General features: G+C 50.1%; 1 protein-coding gene across 2 annotated transcripts; it reads right to left on the bottom strand.

Moving 5' to 3' along the window:
• Window positions 1-1,457: 1,457 nt before the first annotated feature.
• On the bottom strand, window positions 1,458-21,960 carry CPA5 (carboxypeptidase A5). Of its 2 annotated transcripts, XM_061166416.1 has the most exons (11): window positions 21,845-21,960; window positions 20,640-20,721; window positions 19,515-19,649; window positions 9,049-9,147; window positions 8,375-8,476; window positions 7,063-7,164; window positions 6,607-6,717; window positions 6,085-6,175; window positions 2,621-2,820; window positions 2,265-2,349; window positions 1,478-1,754 (listed from the first exon to the last, which is right to left on the bottom strand). In XM_061166416.1, exons 1-11 carry the CDS (start codon window positions 21,958-21,960, stop codon window positions 1,567-1,569), a joined length of 1,311 nt encoding a protein of 436 aa, XP_061022399.1. In that variant the 3' UTR covers window positions 1,478-1,566. The 2 variants fall into 2 exon arrangements, with proteins under 2 accessions (XP_061022398.1, XP_061022399.1); XM_061166415.1 differs by lacking the exon at window positions 2,265-2,349 and having other exon boundaries at window positions 1,458-1,754.
• Between the last annotated feature and the right edge of the window lie 1,736 nt (window positions 21,961-23,696).

The raw sequence follows: 23,696 nt of genomic DNA, 5'->3' as shown, positions 1-23,696 counted from the left end.
CTGGAGATGATCGAGGTACACCTGGCCCTGGACACAGGCATGCCCACCGTGCCATCATGGCCACTGGCTGCATGGCCCGTCAGCTCAGACTTCTTGCCTCTACCCTAGGCCTTCTCAACTGCCAAACTCATTTCTTTGCTCAGAGCTCTCAACAGCTGCATTACTGATGTGTACCCAGCCATATGGCTGCCTCTAATCACCTGTCCAGACCCCCTGCTCAGCCACTGTTAATCTTTGGCTCAGGCACCATATTGGACATGGCCCATACCTAGAGCTGTGATTACCACTGATGCTCTCTTTCCACTAACTGGTCCAGCTTCTGTCTTCTTCTACAGGTTGGATGGGAAGTAGAACTTGCTCTTATTCCCATCATCCCCCCATTTCTTCCCTGTCTGTAAAACCCTGCACTCTGTGTCCTGCAGGGGCTGATTCGTGGGTACCCACAGTTCTGGTTTTTCTTTTTTAACTTTTTATTTTATATTGGAGTTGTGAAAGTTTCAGCTGCATAGCAGAGTGACTCAGACATACACATACATGTATCCATTCTCTGGTACCCACAGTTCTTTAGCAACAACAAAGCAAAAGTCTGGCCCTTGCAAATGAAGGTCTTGCTTTCTGCCTCAGACTTACACAAGCCCACTCAGCTCTCTAGCTGACCTCCTGTTCTTGGGGGTGCCTGCTTGCCCCTGAAGGCAGGGCAAACAGACCCACTATCCCTGCTCCCCAGTGATGGGGTAACGCAAAAGGTACAAGGCAGCCTGAGGATGGGAGAAGGCAGCTCATTTGTGTCTCAGAATCTCTCCTTGAGATAAAGTACTTTCTCAGTAAACGGCCTTGCCTGGACTAACTTCTCAGTGTACAACAACCATGATGACTATGGTGAGGAGAAAGAGGACCTCTCTCTCTCTGGATCTGCAGTGCTTTGCTATACTGGCTCTGACTGGCTGCAACTCTGCTCCCAAGACCAAGGGAGCCTATGAGGGTACCCAGGAAGAGTAGGTCACAAACCAGTGACTTGTTCACTTTTGTTATCTGGGTGACGAAATGGGGGACTCTGAACAAGTCACTCCAAAATGAACAACTCCTCCCTACCCAGGATGGGAAATGCGGCAGGAAGAGGAGGTTGCATGTCTGTACCCACCTCTCACTCAGGGTGCCAGAAACACCACCCCTGGAGATCCACTCCTTCAGATCACACACTGCCCCTTCCAGGGTCCCCTTAACATTTAAGTGCCAAAGGGACAATGTGGATATTAGTAGCTCCAAGGAATGTGTTATCTGTTTTGGGCCCCGAGCCCATTGTAAGAGGAAGAAAGGGAATGCCTGCTAGTCTCGCCTTCCTCCTGGGTACCTAGGAGGCCAAGAGGCACTTTCAAGGCCCCTGTCCCTTCCTGAGCCCAAAGGGGTGGCAGCCAGCACCAGAAGCCACCGAGCCTCATCAAATTTGTTTTTATTTCCTAAGGAGTCAGGGCAGGGATGGGGAAGGGATCCATAACTTGGGTTTCAGGAGGAGCCCAGGCCTCGGAAAAGAAAACTAGCCCTGTGGCTCTCCCCTCAGCAGTGCTGTCAGTAGGGGTGATGCAGTGTGTGCGCCATGATGGCCCGAATGGCCATCCACGTCTCCTGGGCCGTGGGGATGATCTGCGCGGCGGGCAGCAGGAAGCCGTAGCGCCCTGTGTCCCGGAGCTCGAAGCTGAAGGAGTACTTGATGCCACTGTCGTAGGCCCAGTCAACTGTGATCCCGCTGGCCACATCTGGGGACAAAAGGGCAGAGAAGTGAAGTGAAGTCGCAAAGAAATGCCCCCCAAGAGGAAGAACAGGGTGTGGTCACAAGGTACAGAGGCTTCCTGCAAAGACAGTGGGCCTTGGAGGCCAAACCCCCACCCATCCCAGACCACACCAAGCTTCCTGGCCTAGGCTTCAACCTGGGCCACACCCTGCTCACCCAATGCATGCTCTGCTCTAGCAAAATGAAAGCTCCTGGAGGTCACCAGACTTAGGATATTTACCCCTAAGGGGCATCACAGTGAGCCAGCCATCAGGGGCTGTGCACTAATTAATGCTGCAGAGAAGTGGGTGCTGGGTCTAGGTACCACCATTCACCCTTGTATTCAGATGTGGAAATCAGCTCTGTCCCAGCCCCGCTGTGTCTGTGGCACAGCCCTGTGGCCAAGCAGGCCTGCCAGCCAGCAGAGCCTACACCTGCCTGAGCCCAGGTGGATGGGGCGCCTGCAGGAGCAGCAGCCAGGGGACGGCTCACTCACAGAGGGTGGTACTGATGCTGCCATAAATGTACTCGATCCCATGAACCTCATACAGGGCCTGCACTGCATCCTTGGCAAGATGGTACTGCAAGATTCAATCCAGAGAGTGAGAGGCAGTGGGTCCCCACCCCACCACACACACCCTCACCAGCTGCTGAGAGCCAGGGACTTAGGCATCTTGGAAATTGAATGTGTCGATGGCTCTTGCGGGAAGGAAGCACAGCATCTCCAGTTGTGAACTTGATCACAACTGAGAACGTGAGAACAAGCCCCTCACCCCCACCCTGCTCCCTACCAGGGGGGCCAGTTGAGAGTCTGCTGGGTGCCTCCCCCAAGCCCTAAGCAGCCAATCTCACCAACTCCTCCTGGTTTGAAACAGGCTCCAGAGAGTGGCCGTAGGGGTACATGAGCATCTGAGAGTAGCTGTGGATGGAGATCAGAGCCTTGACATTCCCATGGGACATGATAAAGTCCACGACGGCAGCCACTTCTGGCTCTGACTGAGGGGAGGGCCCATGATAAGTCTCTGAGCAGGGGTTGTTGTTAGAACCATTTCCTGGAAGTAGAATAAAGGCACCCACAGGGTTCAAATTCCCAGCCATGGGAAAGACTCACAAAATATTCTGTATTCCTCTCTAATCCTAGCCTTCTTTGCAGTTTGGTTGAGGTTATGTGGCTACTTTTGACCAATGAGAATGTGAGCAGTAATGATGTTTCACCGCTAGTTTGAGGCTAAGAGCAAGTATGACTTCTCGACACTCTCTTCTGTGTGGTTAAAGCAAAAAAACAAAAACAAAAACAAAAAAACCTCTAAATGGAGAAGTGTCCTGGATCTCTCTGTCATCAATGGAAGACAGCCATCAAGGAGGGTCACCTACCCACAGTGGACTTTATGGACATGAAAAATAAATTTTTTACTGTGTTAGGCCACTGAGACTTGGAGGGATGCTTGTTACTGCTGCATACCCTGGTCTAAAACATCAGAGTGTTGCCACACAACTCAGCAACTCTGTGGCCCTGCAGGGTGCTCCCTTAGCTTGTTTTTCGGTTAAGTCCTGACTGTGGTTCCATTCGAAAGTCAGGCCTGCCTCAGCAGTTGCCACTAGGTCTCCAACCTGGCTTCCCCTATGAGCAGTGACCTCTGTGAGCTGACCCTTCTCTGCCGACCCTCCACTTCCATGGGGAAGGCTTGGGTCAGTTGAGTGCTCAGATATAGTGTCTGCACAAGCTGTGCCAACCCAAGGGCAGCATGGGCTTGGACCTGGGAAAAGAGAGAATAGATTACCATAGTTGCCTAAGACTGCTCTGGGAAGCACAAATGCAAAAAAATTCTTGAAAATTCTTCTGAATGGGGACCTAAGTTGAAAGGAGGGCAAAGAGCAACTGTGCCTCTATTTTGCTCACAAATTTCATTTGTTCCCATCTCCTACCAGATTCTTTGCTCCCCATCTCTTTTCTTCCTCTCCTGTTTTCCTCTCTTCCCCAGTGGCCAGTTGGTGGAGGGCTAGGCTGGGCTGGTCAAGATTTGGGGGTTAGGAACACATGAAAGGCGCATCCCAGGCCCTACTCTCACTTCTCCTCCCTGAAATGACTGCACAGAAGCCTGGCCAGAAGCCAGGGACTGCCCAACTTCTGAAGCCTCCTGAGGATGCCAGAGCACCCCCCTGACCCCCAGGGCAATGAGTTGGCTGCAGACCTGGGGGGCTGGCCCATGGACCGGTTCAGATGCTGTTCTAGGACCGCAGCAAACAGGTGCTCCCCAAGGGTGCAGGGGTGAGTGGTATAGGTGGGAAGGATGATCTATAGATTACTTATTATGCAGAAATCAAATTAAGGCAATAATAAAGTCGTAAACAAAATCTTCCCGCCTGAGTCACTAACCAGATACTCGCTATTTCTGGCCACAGGCAGGCCCAGAGGCAATTCTGCCACCTGGAAGCGCATCCCCTCTTGGTCTGCCCGACCTCGCCGGGGGTGAGGACTGACCCTGGTTGGAAGGGGGTGTGCCTGCAGGGAACGAAGGGGTAGGAGCAGCCTGGTGGGCTGGAGCTGGCCCAGCTAACAGCGGCCCTGTTTGTTGTGTCTGCTGGGAGCTTCTGCACCTGCTACACTTGATGAATGACAAATAGCAACAGATGAGCAGAGCGGGGGAGGCTGCAAGCTTTGTCTGCGTTTGCAGCCCACGCATGGAAAGCGGTTCCCCTGCCAACGACCAGGTGGCTTTGCCCAAATATGGAGAAACACTTCAGGCCATTAGTTCTGGTTTGAGCTAAGCAGAATAAACTAATCTTCCCCTGACCAAATGGGAATTAGCTGCTGCCTCTCTCTGACGTTCACAGTCAAAGTCCTCGGAGCCTGCCTGTTTCACAAGTACCTGCTAATGGATTCATTAGCTATTTATTTTTCCTTCTCAAAAATGTAATTTGTAGCAAGGGGAACTCGCTGGAAGGACACGGTAAATTATTAAAAGCAGTAATCTTTGGGCAGAGGGATTATGGGAGCTTTTTGTCCCCTCTGGGCTTTTTTTTTTTTTTTCCACTTTTTTTTCCCCACATTGTGTATATACTGATTTTTGCCCCCTGCGGTGAAACCCACAAAAGATATTTTCTTTAAGAGGTAATTTGTCTTTCTTCTAGCCAGTCTGTCTCAGGGTAGATAGGCACTCACTTCAGCCAGTTCTAAGGGGCCCATGTGGATGCTTTCTTGGGACAAATGTCTGGTTATTTGGAGATGGAAATGCCTAATTTTACACAGCTGTGTTTCCTTACACAAGCAGTTACAAGCACAACCCCGATTCTCAGGCAACCCCTACACTATGGGCTGATGGCTTTGCTCTGTAGACTTCAGAGCTATCCTTATTTTCACAGAACGGATTCAAAGAAGCCAGATTTTCAAAACAATGGGCATCTGGATCTAGAACGTTCTGCCTTGTTGGGTTAGCCAACAAACAGGTCTGCAGATCTGTTTTTCAATAGCACTGTCTCCTGTGGGGCTAAACTCTGACTCCTGGTATAGTGTGGCAGCCACATCTGGAGGTCAAGGGCTATACCTATTCAACCCTCCGCTTTGGAGACTGTCCTGGTTAGACCCAGCATCCCACCCATCAAGCTGCTACATTCCCAGGGTTCTCATACTGGTCTCTGTTTCAGTTTCCCCATGTGGTCCTTATGCCCCTGGCATGGTAAGGGAGATAATGAGAACACCAAGGGAACTCAGGAGGAAGCTGCCCACTCCTCCCTAGGATCACAGGGCCCTGTGGATACACAACAGCCCAGGGTCACAAAGTAATTGGACCGAAAATAAAAGCCAGGCTTAAGTCAGTGTTGATGATAAGAAACTAGCTTATTCTATATTTAAACCTTGGTCCCGGCCTCCCCAGAGGGCAAAATTCAGGTCATAGTTCTCAGGGAATGAGTTTTGAGACATTTTCTTGTGGCATACTCCCTTCAAGGAAGGGCTAGAGATATTCAGGGGGCACCATAAATCCTGGGTTTTGAACAACAAGCAAGACTACTTTGGACCTCCTTAAGCCTTTCTCTGCCTTATTTAGGATCTGATCCTTGCAGTTAGTCCCCATTCAAGGAGCTGTTTCCCATGAAGGCTTAACATATGTATACATTTAACAGACATATGCAACCTCTCCCCATATATCACAGCCAATCCTAGGCATGTGCCCGCCTGTCCCTGGCCATGACTCACTCGCACTAGCTAAGTGCTCTGCCTCCCCATTTATGCGTCAACATAATCTGACTGTGTGGGAGACGTGCCAAGGACCAAGTTCTCTCCAGCCCTGCCGCCGGGGTGCAGCAGACTGAGGTACCTCCAAAGCCTGACTTCCAGTTCCTGTTAAGATCCACACCAATGCAGAAGATTCCCGGTCTGCTGGACTTGTTCTTCCGCCACAAGCGGTTCTGAAAAAGTGCAGGGCACGTGACTCATTCATTGAGCCCTTTCTGGGTGGGAGCCTCTGACATCCTCGTCTAGGAAGCGGGTCTGGTGGGACAGGGAGGGACGAAAGGAAGGAATCTCTAGGGCAGGATGGGGCTGGCATACTGAGCCACGGCTGCAGATCAAATGCTTTGTGGTTAAAGCTGGGGTATGGCGAGAAGCTTGAGCACAGCCAAATAACAGTGGACTTCCCCAGGCAGTAGGAGGGCAACAGTTGCAGCCACAGCACCTGAGCAGCCCGCCTGCCTCACTGAGACGCTGCAAGGAGCCCCCAAAGGGTCTGTCCCCAGGGAACCTCAGCAGAGCATCCCAAAGCCACCGTGACCTTTCTTTCCCCCATCCCCCCCAGAGCTGACCCCTGATCCCTAAGCCCCTCCCTCTCAGGTGCTCTCACCATGCTGTGAGTATAAGCAAACCCATCGGGATTAGAGACGATCTCCAGGAAGATGTCCATGGTGTTCAGTACATCTGTTACGACGCGGTCTTTGCCGTATTCACTGACAATCTGCAAGAAAGGGCCGAGTGGGTATAGACTGAGGGACGGGGGCCCTGGTGGGCTCTCCTCCAGAGGAGAGCAGGAGAGCGGTACAGCCACCGGCTACAGGCAGGGATGGCATCAAGTCATCAGGTTCATCCTTGTGAAGAACCGCAGGCTTGGATTTTCAACAACTAGAAGGTGGGGGCTCTGGGCTGCAAGTGGCCAGAACACACGGCAGCTATTCCACAGGAGAGGTGTGCAGAAAGCACCCCAAGTCAGATGAACCAAGTAAGTTTTCAACTGGAGGCGCCCTTAAATAGTTGAGCCACTCCAACCCTCCACCCCATCCCAGCTCCCACGGTCCATGCTGACCTTCCTGGCAATCCAGATGCCGGTGGCATGGGTGATCCACTCCCGGGAATGGATTCCAGAATCAATCCAGATGGCCGGGCGCCGAGAACCTCCAGTGCTGAACTGGGGAAAAGCACCAGGCCCCACACAAGTTTGAACCACAACAGCTACAGGGCTGTCCCTAGACTGCCTGGAAGGAGGCCCCAGATTTATCTTCAGTGCCTGGGGTGGCTCACTGTTCCTGAGAGGGGGGTCATATGAGCAGGTACATGTGTAGGAGCCCATGGAAAGTGCACACATGTGGGGACCTTGGCAACATAGTGATGCTCTTGCGGGGCAAATTGATCTAGTCAGAAACACAGAATTGCCCAGGTCTGCAAGTGTTTTAGACTAGTGCTTCTCAAACTTTCAAGGGTATGTGAATCCTCCAGGGATGTTACTAAAATGCAGATTCTGAGGTAGTAGATCTGAGAGGTGAGGACGGTAATTTCTAACAAACTCAGAAACTCTGCTCCTGCGGGTCCAGGGGCTACCCTGAGTAGCGAGAGCTTAGACAACATTAAAGAGAGAACACAGCCAGCCCTTATGAGAAATCATAGCAGGTACAGGTGAAGTCAAGTCCCGTGTTAGCCAAGACCAAATGACCTTTCAGAAGTGTCCCCCAGGGCACTTCTGAGGACAGCAGTGTCTGTCTTCTCTGACAGCTGTGTGTCAAATAACCTGCGTGGTCCACGCTCCCGAGTGCCCTTCAGGGCACATACGAGGAATTGTTTTCCGGTATGCTTCACACTTCCACCTATCCTGCTGCCTTCATGGCCAAGGGCACTGCTGCCGCCAAGTTTACTGAAACCGTGTTTCCAGTGGGCTCTGTGAAGGGCTAGAAGGTCTCCTCATAGACTCAGGCCTATCCGTGGGGCTGCCTAAGCCAGAGGGCCTCAGTCATTTGTAAATGAGGCCTCTGTGGACCTCTCTTCCCATTGACCAGATGAAGCAGCTGAGTTAACAGGAAGAATGCTGATTCACTCACACTCACATCCCAAGTTCAAGGTGATGACTGCCATTCTGCAGTTCCATCTCCTTAACAAACCTCCGCCCAGATTCCTGACCCAGGACATGCCCGGGTCACTGCACTGCCAACTGTCCACACCTACAAGGGGTGGGTCCCTGAACACTACCATCCCAAAGCTTGTGCATCACCTCAGGACAGGAGCGTGCACATCTCTCTCCCTAAACAGACTGGCTGACTCCCACCCAGTCACAACCCCACATGAGCTCAGTCCTATGCCAGAGGCACTCACTGTACAGTCTAGTGGTCAACACTGCCAGCTTTTACCTTCAGAACAAGGATGGACCGATTTTCAAAGCTGTGGCCAATCTGAAGTTTTGAGACAATATCTGAATGCTCAGTTACAAAGTTGTCAATCCAGGTATAGATCTGAAAGGAATGAAGTTTCTCAGATGGGCAGTTAAGCCGGGAGGGAGCAAACCCCAGGGTCTCTCTGAATATTCTCCTTCCCTGATCCTACCACCCTCTTTAATGCTTTCCCACCTCCCTTGAGGACCTAAAAGAACTGCGAAAATCAAAGACCACCTCCAGGTCTAAGGCAGGAGCTGTGGTCAGCCCGGATTCCCAGACTTCACCTCCATGCAGTGCTATGCCTTTGCCTGGAAGAGCATCACGTGCTGAGCCTACTCAGTCCCCCAGGGTTAGCCTGCAAGGCTGTCTCTGGCTGGAAGTTTCTCTTACTTCCATTTTATTGGCCCCTTCAATCCACTTACAGATCTCATAGTCCTTGCAGTGTTGTTTTTCGTCATCCTGCCCCTTTTAGATTCTAAGCATCTTGAAGGCAGGATTATTTATTCAGATATCAATAACTTTCTCCCAGTGTCTGCTCTACACTCTCCAGGCATCAGCTCACAGTCTCCTATAGCCCCAGAGGCCTGAGTCTGGACAACCCGAGGGTCCAAGAGGACAGCAGAGTCTAGAGCCTGACGGGGCAGACCCACCTCCTCCAGGGTGTGGTAAGAGGAGTAACTGAAGCTACTGGTGCTTCGCTCCAACCGGCGGGATTTCGCCATGGCTTCTCTCTCCTCGTCCAGCAGCACCTGGGAGGCAGAAGCACATGCTAGAAGGGAAGGGGAGGCTGGGCCAGGCAAGTCACTTCTGGGCCCTGCCTCATCTGGCTGCACAAAGGCAGCGTCAACATAGCAGAATGAGCCACCATGAGTGTGAGCTGTGCAACAGGAGATGCCAGGTTGCGGGTGATTCTTCTGCTTGGCAAGCTGGCATTCATCCTGCCTTTTCCCAAACGAGCACAGGACAAGGAGTCTGGAGAATGTGGTCCTAAGTCTGCCACTGCCACTAACTTGCTGTGGAACCTTAACCTCGGTTTCCTCAGCTTGAAAATCGGGACTTGCCTTGCCCATTTCAATATGATAAAATGTGATAACAGATACCAAAGTGCTTTGGAAAAGATGCTCATGGGCTGCTGCCAACATTAATTTTGCCCTCTGTGAACGCTCTGTTGAGCGAAAGCCCAAACTGAACTATGTACGCTGACCCCTGGGAGAGCAGAGGGCCCACCTGACCTACATCATGCACTCTACTCCAGGAAGTAGCCCTGACAGCTGACGTCCAAGCCATTTGAAAAGCCTGTCCAAATCATTTTACCTAACGTGCCAACAGTCTTTCACTCACCGTTTTAACTGCTTCTTAAACACAAGTGCAGATGAGCCAAAGCAGCCTCCTTACTTGAGTGGCAGTTGGGAGCTGGCACTCAGTCCTTCTGTGGTACTTCCCTCAAAGAGGGCAGTACAGTGCCTGAGTTGAATTGACCTCCCACATCATCCTGGTGCATTTTCCCCACTTTTGGAGTCAGTGAAACGGGCAGGTGCCCTTCATCCTAAACTCATACCCTTACATTGTCACCCAGGGACGAAGACACCCCAGGACTCAGCAATGACTACAGTATGGGAGGGGTCTGGGCCCCTTTGCCACAAAAGGGAAAGCAAAGGCCCTCAACCCAAAGTCACCCTGGTTTGCCCCTCTGAGGTTGTTGTTTAGTCACTCAGTCGTGTCCAACTCTTTGCCACCCCATGGACTGTAGCTCACCAGGCTCCTTTGTCCACAGGATTTCCCAGGCAAGAACAGTGAAATGGGTTGCCATTTTCTTCTCCAGGGCAACTTCTCCACCCAGGGATTGAACCTGTGTCTCCTGCAATGGCAGGCAGATTCTTCACCACTGAGCCACTGGGGAAATCCGTGCACCTCTGGGTCACAAGTAAATCCTAACAATGCCTTGCTTCAGGCCAGGGCCTTTTAGTTTACTAAGCATCTTAATACTCATCATCTCAGTTGATCTTATGACCTGATGACAGGGCAAGAATTAACTATTCATGTTTTAGAGATAAAGCAAACTAGAGAGATAAACAGACTTAACAGCAAAGCTAACAAGGGACAGAGATGAGATAAAAATCCAGATATCCTAGTTTCTAGCACTATGTCCCTTAAGGCCATCTGGCTAGCAAAATTAAAGGCAAATAAGAATCACACACATACACACACACACATCTCTGTGTGTGTGTGTGTGTGTGTGTTTGTACAGAGAGGGAGAAAGAGAAAGCACATGTATAAAATATTAACAACAGGTGAGAAGTCCATCATACTATTCTTATAATTTAAAAGTGCTTTAAAATAATGAAAAGGCAATACCCCAAGCATAGGAAAACAAGACAGTAAAATGCCAGAAAAAATTTACCCAAATGCTAACATGATTGTTAGGATAGAAAGCTTATGATTTTAAGCAATTTTTCCTTTTCTCTATTTTTACATTTTTGGCAACGTGCTCATATTACTTCAGTAAGTAAAATCTTCTAAATGAATAAATACTAAAATAAAGGCAAAAATGCCCCAATGTCTAAAAATGAAGGAGCAGCCATCCATGGAGTCTCCAGTCCGAGGGCTAGAGGACAGCCCCTCTCCATCCCCACCTGCTGAGGCCGAGGTCATTATTGGGTGACACTCTCACCCCACTCCCCCTGTTGGCTTACTCACATTCCTCAAATTCACAAATTTTAAAATGGGAGTGGAAATCAAAGCTTGGGGGCTCATTTCTTTTTGAGCACCAACTACACATCTAGCATTTATAGTTGTGATGTTTTCTAGCTAAACTGGCTGGGCTGGGGACATTCCCACTTGGGCAAAGCAGGGATTGCTGGTTTAGAGAGAGACGGCTGGAGGAGCCCCAATCCTCACTGGCACAAGCACCATCCTGGGAAGTCCTAACAAAGGAAATTTGTCTTCTTCCCAGAAAATCGACAGAAATCTCAGCAGCCCCCATGACCGATGTGTGCCTGTCACCATAGGCCAGGCAGGACCAGCTGCAGTGAGCAGCTGCAGAAAGAGCAGGTCGGGCCGACGTACCCGGAGTCAAGGCTGGTTCTGTCCCCTGCTGGTCCCACCGCCATGAAGTTAAAAGACTAACTTCCTAGGGGTGGAGGTGGTGGGTGAAGATGGAGGAGAGAGAAGACAGGACTGGAGGACCCAGTTCTTTCTACACAGCCCAGGGGCACCCACAGGAAGAGAGTTCCCACAAGGTTGTCCTTTGTTCTACACAGCAGCTTGGAGGCAAATGGGAACTCGGCACCCAACTGCAAATAACTTTCCAAACACCCTCACAGCCTTGTGAATGGATGTGACACCCGCTTACAAATTGGAAATGCTCAGCCCTCACAGCTGGGCCCTGGATTCCAGGAACATGAATCTGTCCTGGCCTGAGAAATACACAGATGTTTGCTCCCTTCACAGGGCTGAGGGGAGGGAAGGGAAGGAAGGGGAGGGGAGATCTAAGAATGCAGTCTTGTCTCACCACAGCCCTATCAGGCTTCTTGGAGAAAAAAGACTCAGAAGTAAGCCATTTGCCTCCCTGGAAGCCATAACCTGACAGAAAAAGTAATACCTTGGTGTAAATTAATTTATGACAGGAGTAAGGAAGGATGGGGACATTAAGAACTGCACCTCCAAGATTGGGGGGGGGGGGGGGGGGCGGGGAGCAGACTGAGGGCCCCAAAGGTGAGGATGACACCTGAAAGGAATCTGCATTCACAGCTCTCTCCAACCATAGACGTGAAATGGAAGCAGCTCCCGGAAGTGGTGGGTGGGGGACAGGAGACGCCTCTAACACGGCTCTGTGAGGACAGCAGTCACTGCTCCTCACCCACCCCTGACCTCTTCTGCAGGCCTAACATCTGTAGAGGTAGCTGCATGGCTGGTGGCAACCACAGTCCATGCCTATGCTGGAATGTGGGGCTGGGAGGGTACAGATCTGGGGTTGTTAGAATGAACCCTTCGGAAGCCAAGATTGAACTGGGGCTTCACTGTCCTAAAGGCAAAGTTAAAACACCATGTGAACAACAGTGACACCACTGAGGAGGCAGATGGCATAGGAGTAAAGAGTCCAGGGCCTGGAGTCAGGCTATCTCAGGTTAAATCCTTTGTTGTCACTGACTTAGGCAAATGACTAAGTTCTCTGTGCCTTGGTCTCCAAATTACGAATTTTTCTGAGCTTTCATAAAATGGAGGTCATGTTGTCATGTACTTTCACACATACTTGAAGTGTTCTTGTGAGGATTAGAAGGGTGAATACATGTAAACTGCTTAGAACATTGCCTAGCATGCAGTAAATGCCAGCTATGATGACGAGGGACAACAATGGGGCAACAGTAACACTCAAGGTGACTCCAGGACTCTGTGGTGGAATAGTCATTACAGGGCACGACCAGGAAACCTGGGTTCCTCAGAAACCTGGTATCTGCAGGACTTGGACAGCAGTTTGCTCCCATTAGTGGTCACTTGGGCGAGTCAGACAGTCCCTGCCCCTCCCCTCCGCAGGACCAACAGAGGGGCTGGCCCTTCTGTCCCTGTCTCCCCACCCCCTCAACCCTCACCCCCCAGACAGGGGGGGCCTCTCCCTCAGGGGCTTGCCCATGATTCCTTCCTTTCTTCACCTATTCCTGGCCTTCTCTCCTCTTTAGAGCTGCCACCCACCCTGACCCCAGCCAATACAATTCCCACATTTTAATCTCTTCTATTCAGCAGACTGGGCTCCCCAGGTGGTACTAGTGGTAGAGAATCCAGCTGCCAGCGCAGGAGATATAAGAGACTTGGGTTTGATCCCCGGGTTGAGAAGATCGCCTGGAGGAGGGCACGGCAACCCACTCCACTACTCTTGCCTGGAGAATCCCATGGACAGAGGCGGGCTACAGTCCATGAGGTCACCATGAGTCAGACATGACTGAAGTGACTTAGCATGCACACACATTCAGCAGAGGAACGTCTGTGATGCACATGCTGGGCACTAAAGACACAGCAGTCAACAAAACAAAACTGCCTGCCCTCAGGGAGCCCTACAATCTGGTAGGGGAGACAGACGATAAACAAGACAAAGAAGTGAACCATATAGGATATTAGAAGGCCACAGGTGCCAAGAAGAATAGTGAGGGAGGGAACTGGGGGAATGTGGGAGAAAGGTACAACTTAACATAAGGTGAAAAGTTGACATGTAAGTCAAGTTTTGAAAGCAGTGAGGGAGTGAGCCACATGCTGATATTTGCAGAATCAGCATTGCAGCAATATAGGGCCAGCAAGTGCAAAGGCCCTGAGGTATGATCCTAGCCAAAGGCATTGAAGCAAGGATAGCTCAGGCAAGCTGGAGGAATGTCAAGAAGGTGCTGGTGCCTGAAGTAGAGTGAGCAGTGCAGGGCAGCACATGGATCATGTAGAACCTTATTGCAGTTTTAAGTACTTTGGCTTTTACTGTGAATGAGGTGGGGAGACACGGAGGGTTTTAAGCAGAGGACTGATATAACAGGACTTGCATACTTTTAAAGAACACCTCTGACTGCTGTGTTGAGACTAGGCAATAAGGAGGCAAGGGTGGAATCATGGAGAACAGTTAGGAAACTACTAGAATATTCCAGGTGAGGGCTGATGGGGTGTTGACCCATGGTGCTAGCATAGGATCTGCAAGATACATCTCTCTACATCTCACTATCAGAAGGGAGAACTGATAGGATTTGCTAATGGACTGTCTGTGGGACAGACCACCTGACCTGCCTCTTGAGAAATCTGTATGCAGGTCAGGAAGCAACAGTTAGAACGGGACATGGAAAAACAGACTGGCTCCAAATAGGAAAAGGAGTATGTCAAGGATGTATATTGTCACCCTGCTTATTTAACTTATATGCAGAGTACATCATGAGAAACGCTGGGCTGGATGAAACACAAGCTGGAATCAAGATTGCTGGGAGAAATACCAAAAATCTCAGATATGCAGATGACACCACCCTTATGGCAGAAAGTGAAGAAGAACTTAAGAGCCTCTTGATGAAAGTGAAAGAGCAGAGTGAAAAAGTTGGCTTAAAGCTCAACATTCAGAAAACAAAGATCATGGCATCTGGTCTCATCACTTCATGGCAAATAGATGGAGAAACAGTGGAAACAGTGGCAGACTTCATTTTGGGGGGCTCCAAAATCACTGCAGATGGTTAACTGCAGCCATGAAATTAAAAGACGCTTACTCCTTGGAAGGAAAGTTATATGACCAACCTAGACAGCATATTAAAAAGCAGAGACATTACCTTGCCAATAGAGATCCGTCTAGTCAAGGCTATGGTTTCTCCAGTAGTCATGTATGGATGTGAGAGTTGGACTATAAAGAAAGCTGAGCGCAGAAGAATTGATGCTTTTGAACTGTGGTATTGGAGAAGACTCTTGAGAGTCCCTTGGACTGCAAGGAGATCCAACCAGTCCATCCTAAAGGAGATCAGTCCTGAATGTTCATTGGAAGGACTGATGTTGAAGCTAAAACTCCAAAAGTTTGGCCACCTGATGTGAAGAGCTGACTCATTTGACAAGACCCTGATGTTGGGAGGGATTGGGGGCAGGAGGAGAAGGGGACAACAGAGGATGAGATGGTTGGATGGCATCACCGACTCAATGGACATGAGTTTGAGTAAACTCCGGGAGTTGGTGATGGACAGGGAGGCCTGGTGTGCTGCAGTCCATGGGGTCGCAAAGAGTCGGACACGACTGAGCGACTGAACTGAACTGAAGAAATGTCTGTGGGATGTGAGAAAAAGAGTCAAGGATGACTCCAGGTTTCTTGTCTGAGGGACGAGAGGACGGCATTGCCATTTGCTGCACTGGGGGAGGCTGTGGAGGAGCAGGCCAGGAGAGCTGGGTTTGTACCTGTGAAGTCTGAGATGCCAATTAGACACCCAGGTAGAAATGCCAAGTAGATGGTCAGAGATGTGAGCCTGGAGTTCAGATCGGATATGAGAGGCTGGCTGGAGCTACCAACAGGGAGTGCTCAGGAGGTGGAAGGTATTCAATTCCATCATCCTGGATGAGGGGACAGAGAAGAGATTGAAGGACAGAGCTGGGAAACAGGAGAACAACGGGCAGAGGAGCAGCCAGTAAGATGGGACGACCCAGGAGAATGCAGTGTCCTGGAACTCCAGAGAGGAGAGAGTGATGGGTCAGGCTAAAAGCTGGAAGAATGATGCACACTCAGAGCTGACTGCTGATGGAACCTGGGAGCTGTGTGTGACAATTGGGGTGAAGCTAGGGGTGGACAGTTTACCCAAGAAGAGGGATGAAGATGGCATGTAGAGTCAACATTTCCCAGAGTTCTGCTCTTGGAATAAGAGAAGTGGGGTGATAGCTGGAGGTTGGGGGAAGGGATCAAGAGAGGACCTTTTTAAGATGAGAGAAATAACTCTATATTTGTATGCTAATGGGAATGATCCAGGAGAGAGGGGAAAATTGGCCAAGCAGTATTTACACTAAATTGTATTTTACTCTAGAGCGTGCTCGGAGCATGGGTGATTTTTGTTTTCTCCTTTGTGCTTTCCCCTATTTTCCGAATTATCTACCATGAATATTTATTAATTTTGTAATCAGAAAAAAAGCCATTAAAATCCACAGAGCTGATTGCTCAAGTGAAGCCTTTCCATGGTGACTCATCCCAGGGAAAAAAAAAAAAGAGAAAAATAACCAAAGGGCTAAAAAGAATGAGGAGGTGAAGAAAAATTAAATGCAAATAGAGCTCACTCAGAATCAGATAATTTCTTTCCTGGCCCACTGCAATTTCCTCACCACCCTCCTGCCTGTCAGTCTCTCCCTGCTCCTGTCCCCAACTCAACACTGTCAACATTGTCACTGTCAGAAGGATTTTTCTTAAATGCAAATCTGATCATATCAGAGCCCTCCGAAGGCTCCCCCACGGTTTTCGGGATTTTCTCTCGACCTTTTCACCTGGTGGAGGGTGCCCTTTGTGCTCTGGTCTGGCCTCATTGCCAATCATGGGCCCCTTCCCCTCCCCGGCCCTCCCTTCTCCTGCTCTTCAGCCACACCGTAATTGCCGCCTTCTCAGAGCCTCAGAGCGACCATGCAGTGCCTCTTGTACTCGCTCCCATAGCAACCTGCTCCACTCCATCAGCGCATCATCCACTCCATTGTAATCACTGATTTACTCCCCTCCGCTTCCCCACCCCCACAGCACTCCAGCTCCCCTGGATACAGGGACTGGATTTCTTTATCTTTGTTTTTCCAGTACCTTGCTTAATACTCAGCACACAGTTGGCATCTCTGTATCTGTGGGTGGAATGAATGAGTCCACCTAGTCTATCTCAAGCATCTTTCTGATCACAAGACAGGAGGGAGTAGGGGGCACTTCCCATCCTCAAAAATCTCCAGCATCTCCGGCCAAGGTGAAAGCTGGGATCAAGGTTTTTCACACTTTGTCTCAGCCTGGTACTAACCAGCAAACATACCCTCTTTCCTTTCCTTCTCACAACCATTAAGTGAAGTAACATTTACTAGCGCTGTGCTGTGGTTGGTCACTCAGTCATGTCTGACTCTTTGCAACCCCATGGACTGTAGCCCACCAGGCTCCTCTATCTATGGGATTCTCCAGGCAAGAATACTGGAGTGGGTTATCATGCACTCCTCCAGGGGATCTTCCCAACCCAGGGATGGAACCCAGGTCTGCCACATTGCAGGTGGATTCTTTACTGTCTGAGCCATCTGGGAAGCCCAAGAATACTGGAGTGGGTAGCCTGTCCCTTCTCCAAGGGATCTTCCCGACCCAGGAATCGAACCGGGGTCTCCTGCATTGCAGGTGGATTCTTTTCAGCTGAGCTACCAGGGAAGCCATTTTCTAAGTCCTACCTAAATGGCAGGCCCTATGGTAGATGCTGGAGTATAAAGATAGATAAGGCAAATGATTCTATACCTTGGGAAGGGGACTCTTGAGACAAAGACCAATGTATTAATCAGGTCTCTCTGGGAACGTTTTTCCTGAACCTGCCAATAGAGCAATTTGTTCAGCACACAGTTACTGAGGGTCCCGTGCAGGAGACACTATGCCAAACACTGGGGTGAGAAGATCCAGCAGACAGAAAGCAATCAGGCCTGTGTGTCAATAACTAAACCATGAGACTGGAGGCCAGCAACCTGAGTGGTGCAAAGCCCTTCCCTCCTGTTAACGCCTCTGAGTTTCCCTCCTCATGGACACCTTCCCCCATCATCACCACAAATCAACTCAAAACAGCAGCCTCCCCCCAGCCCCAGCTTCCTGGAAGCCAAAATGTGATCTCAAGTACCACAATCAGTACTTGATGCATTGCAGACAGAGCAAGTTGCTGCTGAAAATCCTGCCTGACTGGGTTAGCACCCAGAGTCCAGGGCATTCTACCAAGAGGCAGTGAAAAGCTCCTCTTTCCCTATCCTTAAAGGGAATCCAGGACTGGGGGTGACAGGAGAGGACAGCCCCGGAGGAGCCAGTGATGCAGGGAGACTCCCAGGTGCCTCTGGGGCCACTCCTGATACACAGAAATCAACAGAAAAATTTTAGAGACCTCTTCATATCTGTTTGCCAAATAATGCAGAGTCTCCAGGGCAGGGCAGACGCAGGGAAATGCAAACTTTGAAATGCAGGCACGGGCGGAAAATAAGAATTGAGCACTGAATTTTTTGATGTGGTAGCCTCTCTTGTCTACGGGAGTTTCCCCATTTATGTTTGTCAGGGATTTAATTGGGCAAAGAGCCTACTCCCATATGTTGAGCAGGAAACAGATGTGCCTGAGGAGGAGGAAAGGTCTTTGAATGGACCAGAGTGCCCCACCCCTGTGCTTGCATGAAAAGGAATGCACCTAATGCGTTTATCCCCTGGCAGGCGGTGAGTGTGTGCACTCCGGGGACTGTGTGTTCCCACACTCACAGCCCGTAGAGGAGACTAGCGGCAGCACAACATGGCTGGGCAGGAACCTGTGTGCATACAAATCTGCAGGTTCACAACAGCATCTGCAGAGGGGTGCAGCCAGAGAGGTCCAATCCAGTGATGCCCCACAAGAATCATTTTAGGAAAGAGGCTCCTTGCGGGTATTCTGGAAGACAGATCAATTAAAACAGAATTTCATGATGTTCAGCAAAGATGCCGTTAAGATGCAGCAACGAGTGAGGGTGGGGAGAGAATGGGGGTGCCTGGAATGAAGTCTCCCTTCACCCTCACCAAGGGCAGGTCTGTAGTCACTTTCTCCCAGAACTGTTCTTCTGGGAGAGTCCTGCCCGGGAGAGACGCCCGGTACTGAGAGCCGGCGTTGGAGGTGGCAGGAAGGGAACCACAGCAGGGTTCACAGGAGCGTCTTGGCTCAGCTCTTCCTGCTTCTCTGGAGTGAAGGAATTCCCCGCTATCGAATGGGTGAGACACACCAGGACAGGAAGGCGCAGTCAGAAAAGCAGAGGGAGCCATCCAGAGGAGCCCTCCCCGCCCTCAGCACCTAGGAGAGACCTGAGCGACTCCCTCCTGCCTCCCTTCTCCCTGTCTTCTCCTTTGCCATGCACTACAGATGCCTCCATAAGAGAACTCTTAAAAACACAACAAACTAGTGAATATAACAAAGGAGAAGCAGATTCACAGATCTAGAGAACAAACTGGTGGTTAGCTAGTGGACTGCAAGGGAACAAGACAGAGGCAGAGGAGTGGGGAGCAGTGTGAGTGCGAGTGTAAGATAGGCCCTGCGACGTAGTGTACAAGGCATACAGCCAATAAGTTTTGTAGTTACTATAAGTGGAAAGCAACCTTTAAAACTGTATAAAAGTTAAAAAAAAATTTTTTTTCGTTGAAGAGGGCTCCACAAGCTACGCTGACATTACCACACTGTGAATTATGAACTCTTTCTTAGATTTTTCTTACATTTAAATTTTTTAGAAAGATCTTTTTTAGATTTAAATTTTCTTTGACTAGTGTGAGGTTTCATTCCTTTCCTGGAAGGTTCACAAAAATGCAGATGGAACTCCAGAAAGAAAACATCCATTTTAGCCTTGGGTGTTTTTTCTCCAGGTTGGGCCCAAACCTGCAAGGGAGGTGAACGTTGAGTCCCTCAGCCTCAGTGTTGGGGCAGGACCTCACCTGGATGTCCTTTATCATGATGTTGTAAGCAAGGCCGTGAGACTCCAGGTAAGCTTTGACGTCTTTCAACTCAGAGAAGGGAACCCTCATGTCCACAGGGAGGCTGGGCCTGGCTGGGCCACGCCAGAAGTCCACCTTGGTCACAAAGGAGGAAAAACAATAGGCACGTGTATCACACATCCTGCAGGCACCCAGAGAACCGATAATCTTCTCTTACATGGTTGAAAGGGCCCTGGTTCCAAAATGAAACCCCTAAGGCAGAGCAGAAAGACAGAGACAAACAAAACCCCCAGGTCATGGAGTTTCCTTCCCTGATGCTAAGTAAGCACCTCTGTCTCCCAGCCTCACTCACTCCCTGTAACTTCACCCAGATCCAAAGAGCCCACAATAGTTTTCTAAAGGTAAGATGGCTTATCATCTGGGACATTCACATGGTCAAGAACACTGGGGAGAAGAGGGAGACATCACTGCCCCCGAGCTCCAAAGGGGTAGGAGAGGCCCGACCCGGAGCCCCGTGCTGTCCGATTTGCAGTTTGTAAAAGGGAGAGAATTATTGCGAAGTGTGCTGAGTCCTGGTTGATAGGGGCACTCACACAAATAGGATGGTGGGCTTTGGGGCACATCCAGAAATATCTGGTTGTTTCAACAGCCCTCAGACCAAACCCTTATGTATTGAAGAAAACGTCTTGCCTAGTGGAATACTTGCGGAGGACACACATTCTCAGAAACCAGGGCTCAGGCTGAGGGACGAGCCCAAATAAAACAGGTTTGCCAAGCTAAGCCATTTCAGGCGGGAAGCAGATGTGTCCCGTGCGTGCGGCATGTTATCCCACCCAGAGACTCATGCACCTCTCGTGTGGCTTTAGGACCTTCCAGTCGTTTTCAGAGCAGCCCTCCCTTACAGGGCAGAGGGGAAAGCCAAGCAGGGCTGTCCCACCTTCTGGGCCAGTGTTCCCAGCCTCTCCTGAAGAGGAGCCACACTTGATTCTCCCCCCAGCGCTGTCATCTCCGGCAGGCACACCCAGAGGGCCAGGTTTGGGGTGGAGGGAATGGGACAGGGAACCAAGGGTACAGGCCGCTGTGAGGGAGAAGAGGACTTGGCCCCAAGACCCGCGGATTCCTCACCTTCTGTGGCTTCAGGCCCTCCAGATCCCTGAGAAGTGAAAGCTGCTTCTCATTTTTAGCCAGGATTCGAAGAACCTGGTCACTGGAAAGACACAGAGGGGACCGAGGGAGCTTCTCAGAGGGGTTCCTGAAAGGCTGTGCTGCCTGGAGGACGCAGAGTGGAAAAGAGAACCTGGCAGGAGAGCTGGAAGGTGAGAGGACCCCTGGGCAGAAGGACCTGTAGCTCTGGGAAGCTCCAAAGTCTGAGGCCACGGGGTCTCTCCAGATCCAAAGATAGGCCACCTGGGGACTCAATAAAGCCTGTCAGTGCTGCTGATGAACCCAATGCCAAGACAGGGGAAACAGGATGGATAAGGAATGTGGTGGTAGAGAAGGGAGGAAGAAAAAAAAGGAATGAAGGAGAGAAAAGAATAGATAAAGGGAGCTGAGGTACCGATGGCAGCCCCAAGTACTCTTTGTACAAGGGTCCAGGCCATGTCTGCCCCAACCTTGTGCCCCCCTGCCTTCTCCCAAGAGCTGGAGGACATGGAAGAGATGAATCTCACCCTACCTCACAGGTGGAAGCTGAGCCCCTTCCCGTCCCCCTGGAGGGGGTGGGAGCCGGGGTAACTGTGCAGCCTGCAGTGTGACTTCTGGGGTCTGAGCCGGCGATGGCCATGGCTCCCTCCCTGACCAGCTCTGATACCCTGGATGATGAACCACCCCCCTCCCAAGCTTGCATCTCCTCTTCTCCACTATGGAAATACTATGGAGTGCTCACTTTGCGGGACCTTTGGAAGCCTGATAAATCATGTCTGTAGAGGGCCTGATATGTAATATTCACACTTAATTTTACTCAAAGGAGGACAATACCACACCCACACACTAGGAACACATAGTCTTTGGGGGGTTATGACTTTTTAAAGAATCAGAGGAAAGTTATGAACACTGGAGAAAAGTAGATACACACAAAATTTTACACATGGTTTCAGGGGATTCTTGGATTCTTGGGATTCATCCAGACTAAGAACTCTAGATTTGGGGAGGAATAATAAGACAGCTGCACATCCTGCCCTCACACATGAAATCGGGAGGGGAAGGAGTAAGAAGTGGGTTCAGGATGGGAAATGAAATCCTGAATCCCTCTGCCCTGATCAGGTCCTGCTGGGCCACCAAGTCACCTGGCTCCCGCCAATCCTCTCTCCCACTAAGGAGCAGCCACTCACCCTGTGAAATTCATCTGGCCCAAAGCTGCTGCAAGGATAAAGCTGCAGGCCAGGAGTGTCCGCCTGCCCACAGGGGACAACCTGGGAACCACGCCTCCTCCAGGGGAACTCTGCATGCTTCTTCCTCCAGGCGAACTTCAGGGGTTCTCCTTGCACACAGGCATGGCCAGGCCTCAGGACAGCAGAGCACCTAAAAGCCGGCAGGCCCAGCAGAGAACATGCGTTAGGCTCTCTCTGGGGAGACCCTGCATGGGACTCCCACATGTCAGGCCTTCCAGAGGTGGGGCATCCCTCCCCACTTCTAGGCGAGTCCTCTCCTGGGAGGGTGCGGGGGGGGCAGGGGTAGGGAAAGAGGAAGTCAAGGCCTTTAGCTGTTTTCCTTCCCAGAGGTTTACTGGGCCAGCCTCTCATGAATATCGAATCCTCCATCTCCAGAGAAAGACTGAGAGAAGTCATAGGCCCAAGGAAATCGCTCCTTTCCAGTCTCTTGCTAATCTCTTCTTTGAGCTCCTTCTCCCTCCCCATCCACTCACACATATGATCCTTGAACATAAAGGTGTGGATGCCATGGAAACAACACCGGCTTTAGACAGAGCTGGGCACTCACTTCCTGTCTAAAAGATCTGGGGCAACTGACCTAGTCTCTCTAAGTCTCAATTTACTCATCAGTCAAATAGGGTTAATAATATCTCCCCTCCCTACCTCACAGGGTTTTCTGGGGGATATTAGATGAGACAACTTGGGGGAACTGGCTTGGCAAAGCCTGCAAAATAGAAGGTCTTATTATCTCAAAGCATTAGCTCTTAGTCACAGCTGCATCTTAGGTCAGGACTCTAGCTGCAGTGGAGAGAAGGGGAGAGAAGAAAATGGAGTGAGGAACAAAGGAAATGTCTATTCTATGAGAAGGAATTCAGTGAAGGGTCCCTTTTCGCTGTCTTCAGGTGGTCACCATTATGCCAGGATAGGTAGTGCATTTTCTGCTAGACATGAAGGTCACTGCAGTCATTATTATAGTTCTCAACAGAGAGCAGAGTCAATTTCTCAGTCTGCTGAAGCCCCACACAGCCCCCTTTATGGTCTGGGAACAGTATGAATAAAGCAGAGTCCAGCATACAAAGCAATCATATTAGAAGGAGAAAGTGAAAGATGATGCCTGAATGGTAAATGATGAATCTAACAGAAAATCCGCAGGAGGTGGAGGAAAGGCAGAGACTAAATCCAACAAAGTTGTTCAGCAGAGGACGTCAACAAAAGGCCACTTAACTGTCACCGGCGATTCTCAGAAGCCCCCCTCCCCATCCATGCTTTCCCAGAATGGCCAATTAACCGGCCATGTGTGCAGAGAGGAGAGCTCTTTTATTGAGAGAATGCCCTGCTCCCACACCCCGCCGGACCTACTCCATTATCTCGCAGTTCAGCTGTTCAGACATGCCAAACTCTCCTAGAACCCTGGCTTTGAGAACTCTCAGACTGAAACATTAGCAAAGAGTTTAAGAACCTAGAAAAGAAAGCAATTAGACTTTCTACTCAAGTAACATTCAGCGTCAGTAGAAATTTGGAATAAAAGAATATACTAGTAAACAATAGCTCAGGAATTTAAAAGAAAAACAGTGGGATGGTACTAGTCACCCAAAGTACCCAGCATCTTCTTGTTCAAAAGCATCATTATAAGTCACTAATAATAAGACAACCCCTGCACTTGCTTTAGGGGTGGGGAAAGAGACAGAGATAGATCGAGAGCAAGAGCAAAAGAGAGACAGAGGCACAGTTAAGAATTCTTGAGAATTCTACGGCAGCACATGCAATAGAACTTTCTGTGATAATGGGAATGTTCTACGTCTGCAGTATCCAA

Source organism: Dama dama, chromosome 18 (genome assembly GCF_033118175.1).
Source record: "Dama dama isolate Ldn47 chromosome 18, ASM3311817v1, whole genome shotgun sequence".
Classification (NCBI taxonomy): domain Eukaryota; kingdom Metazoa; phylum Chordata; class Mammalia; order Artiodactyla; family Cervidae; genus Dama; species Dama dama.
This window is presented reverse-complemented; position numbering and strand designations above follow the sequence as displayed.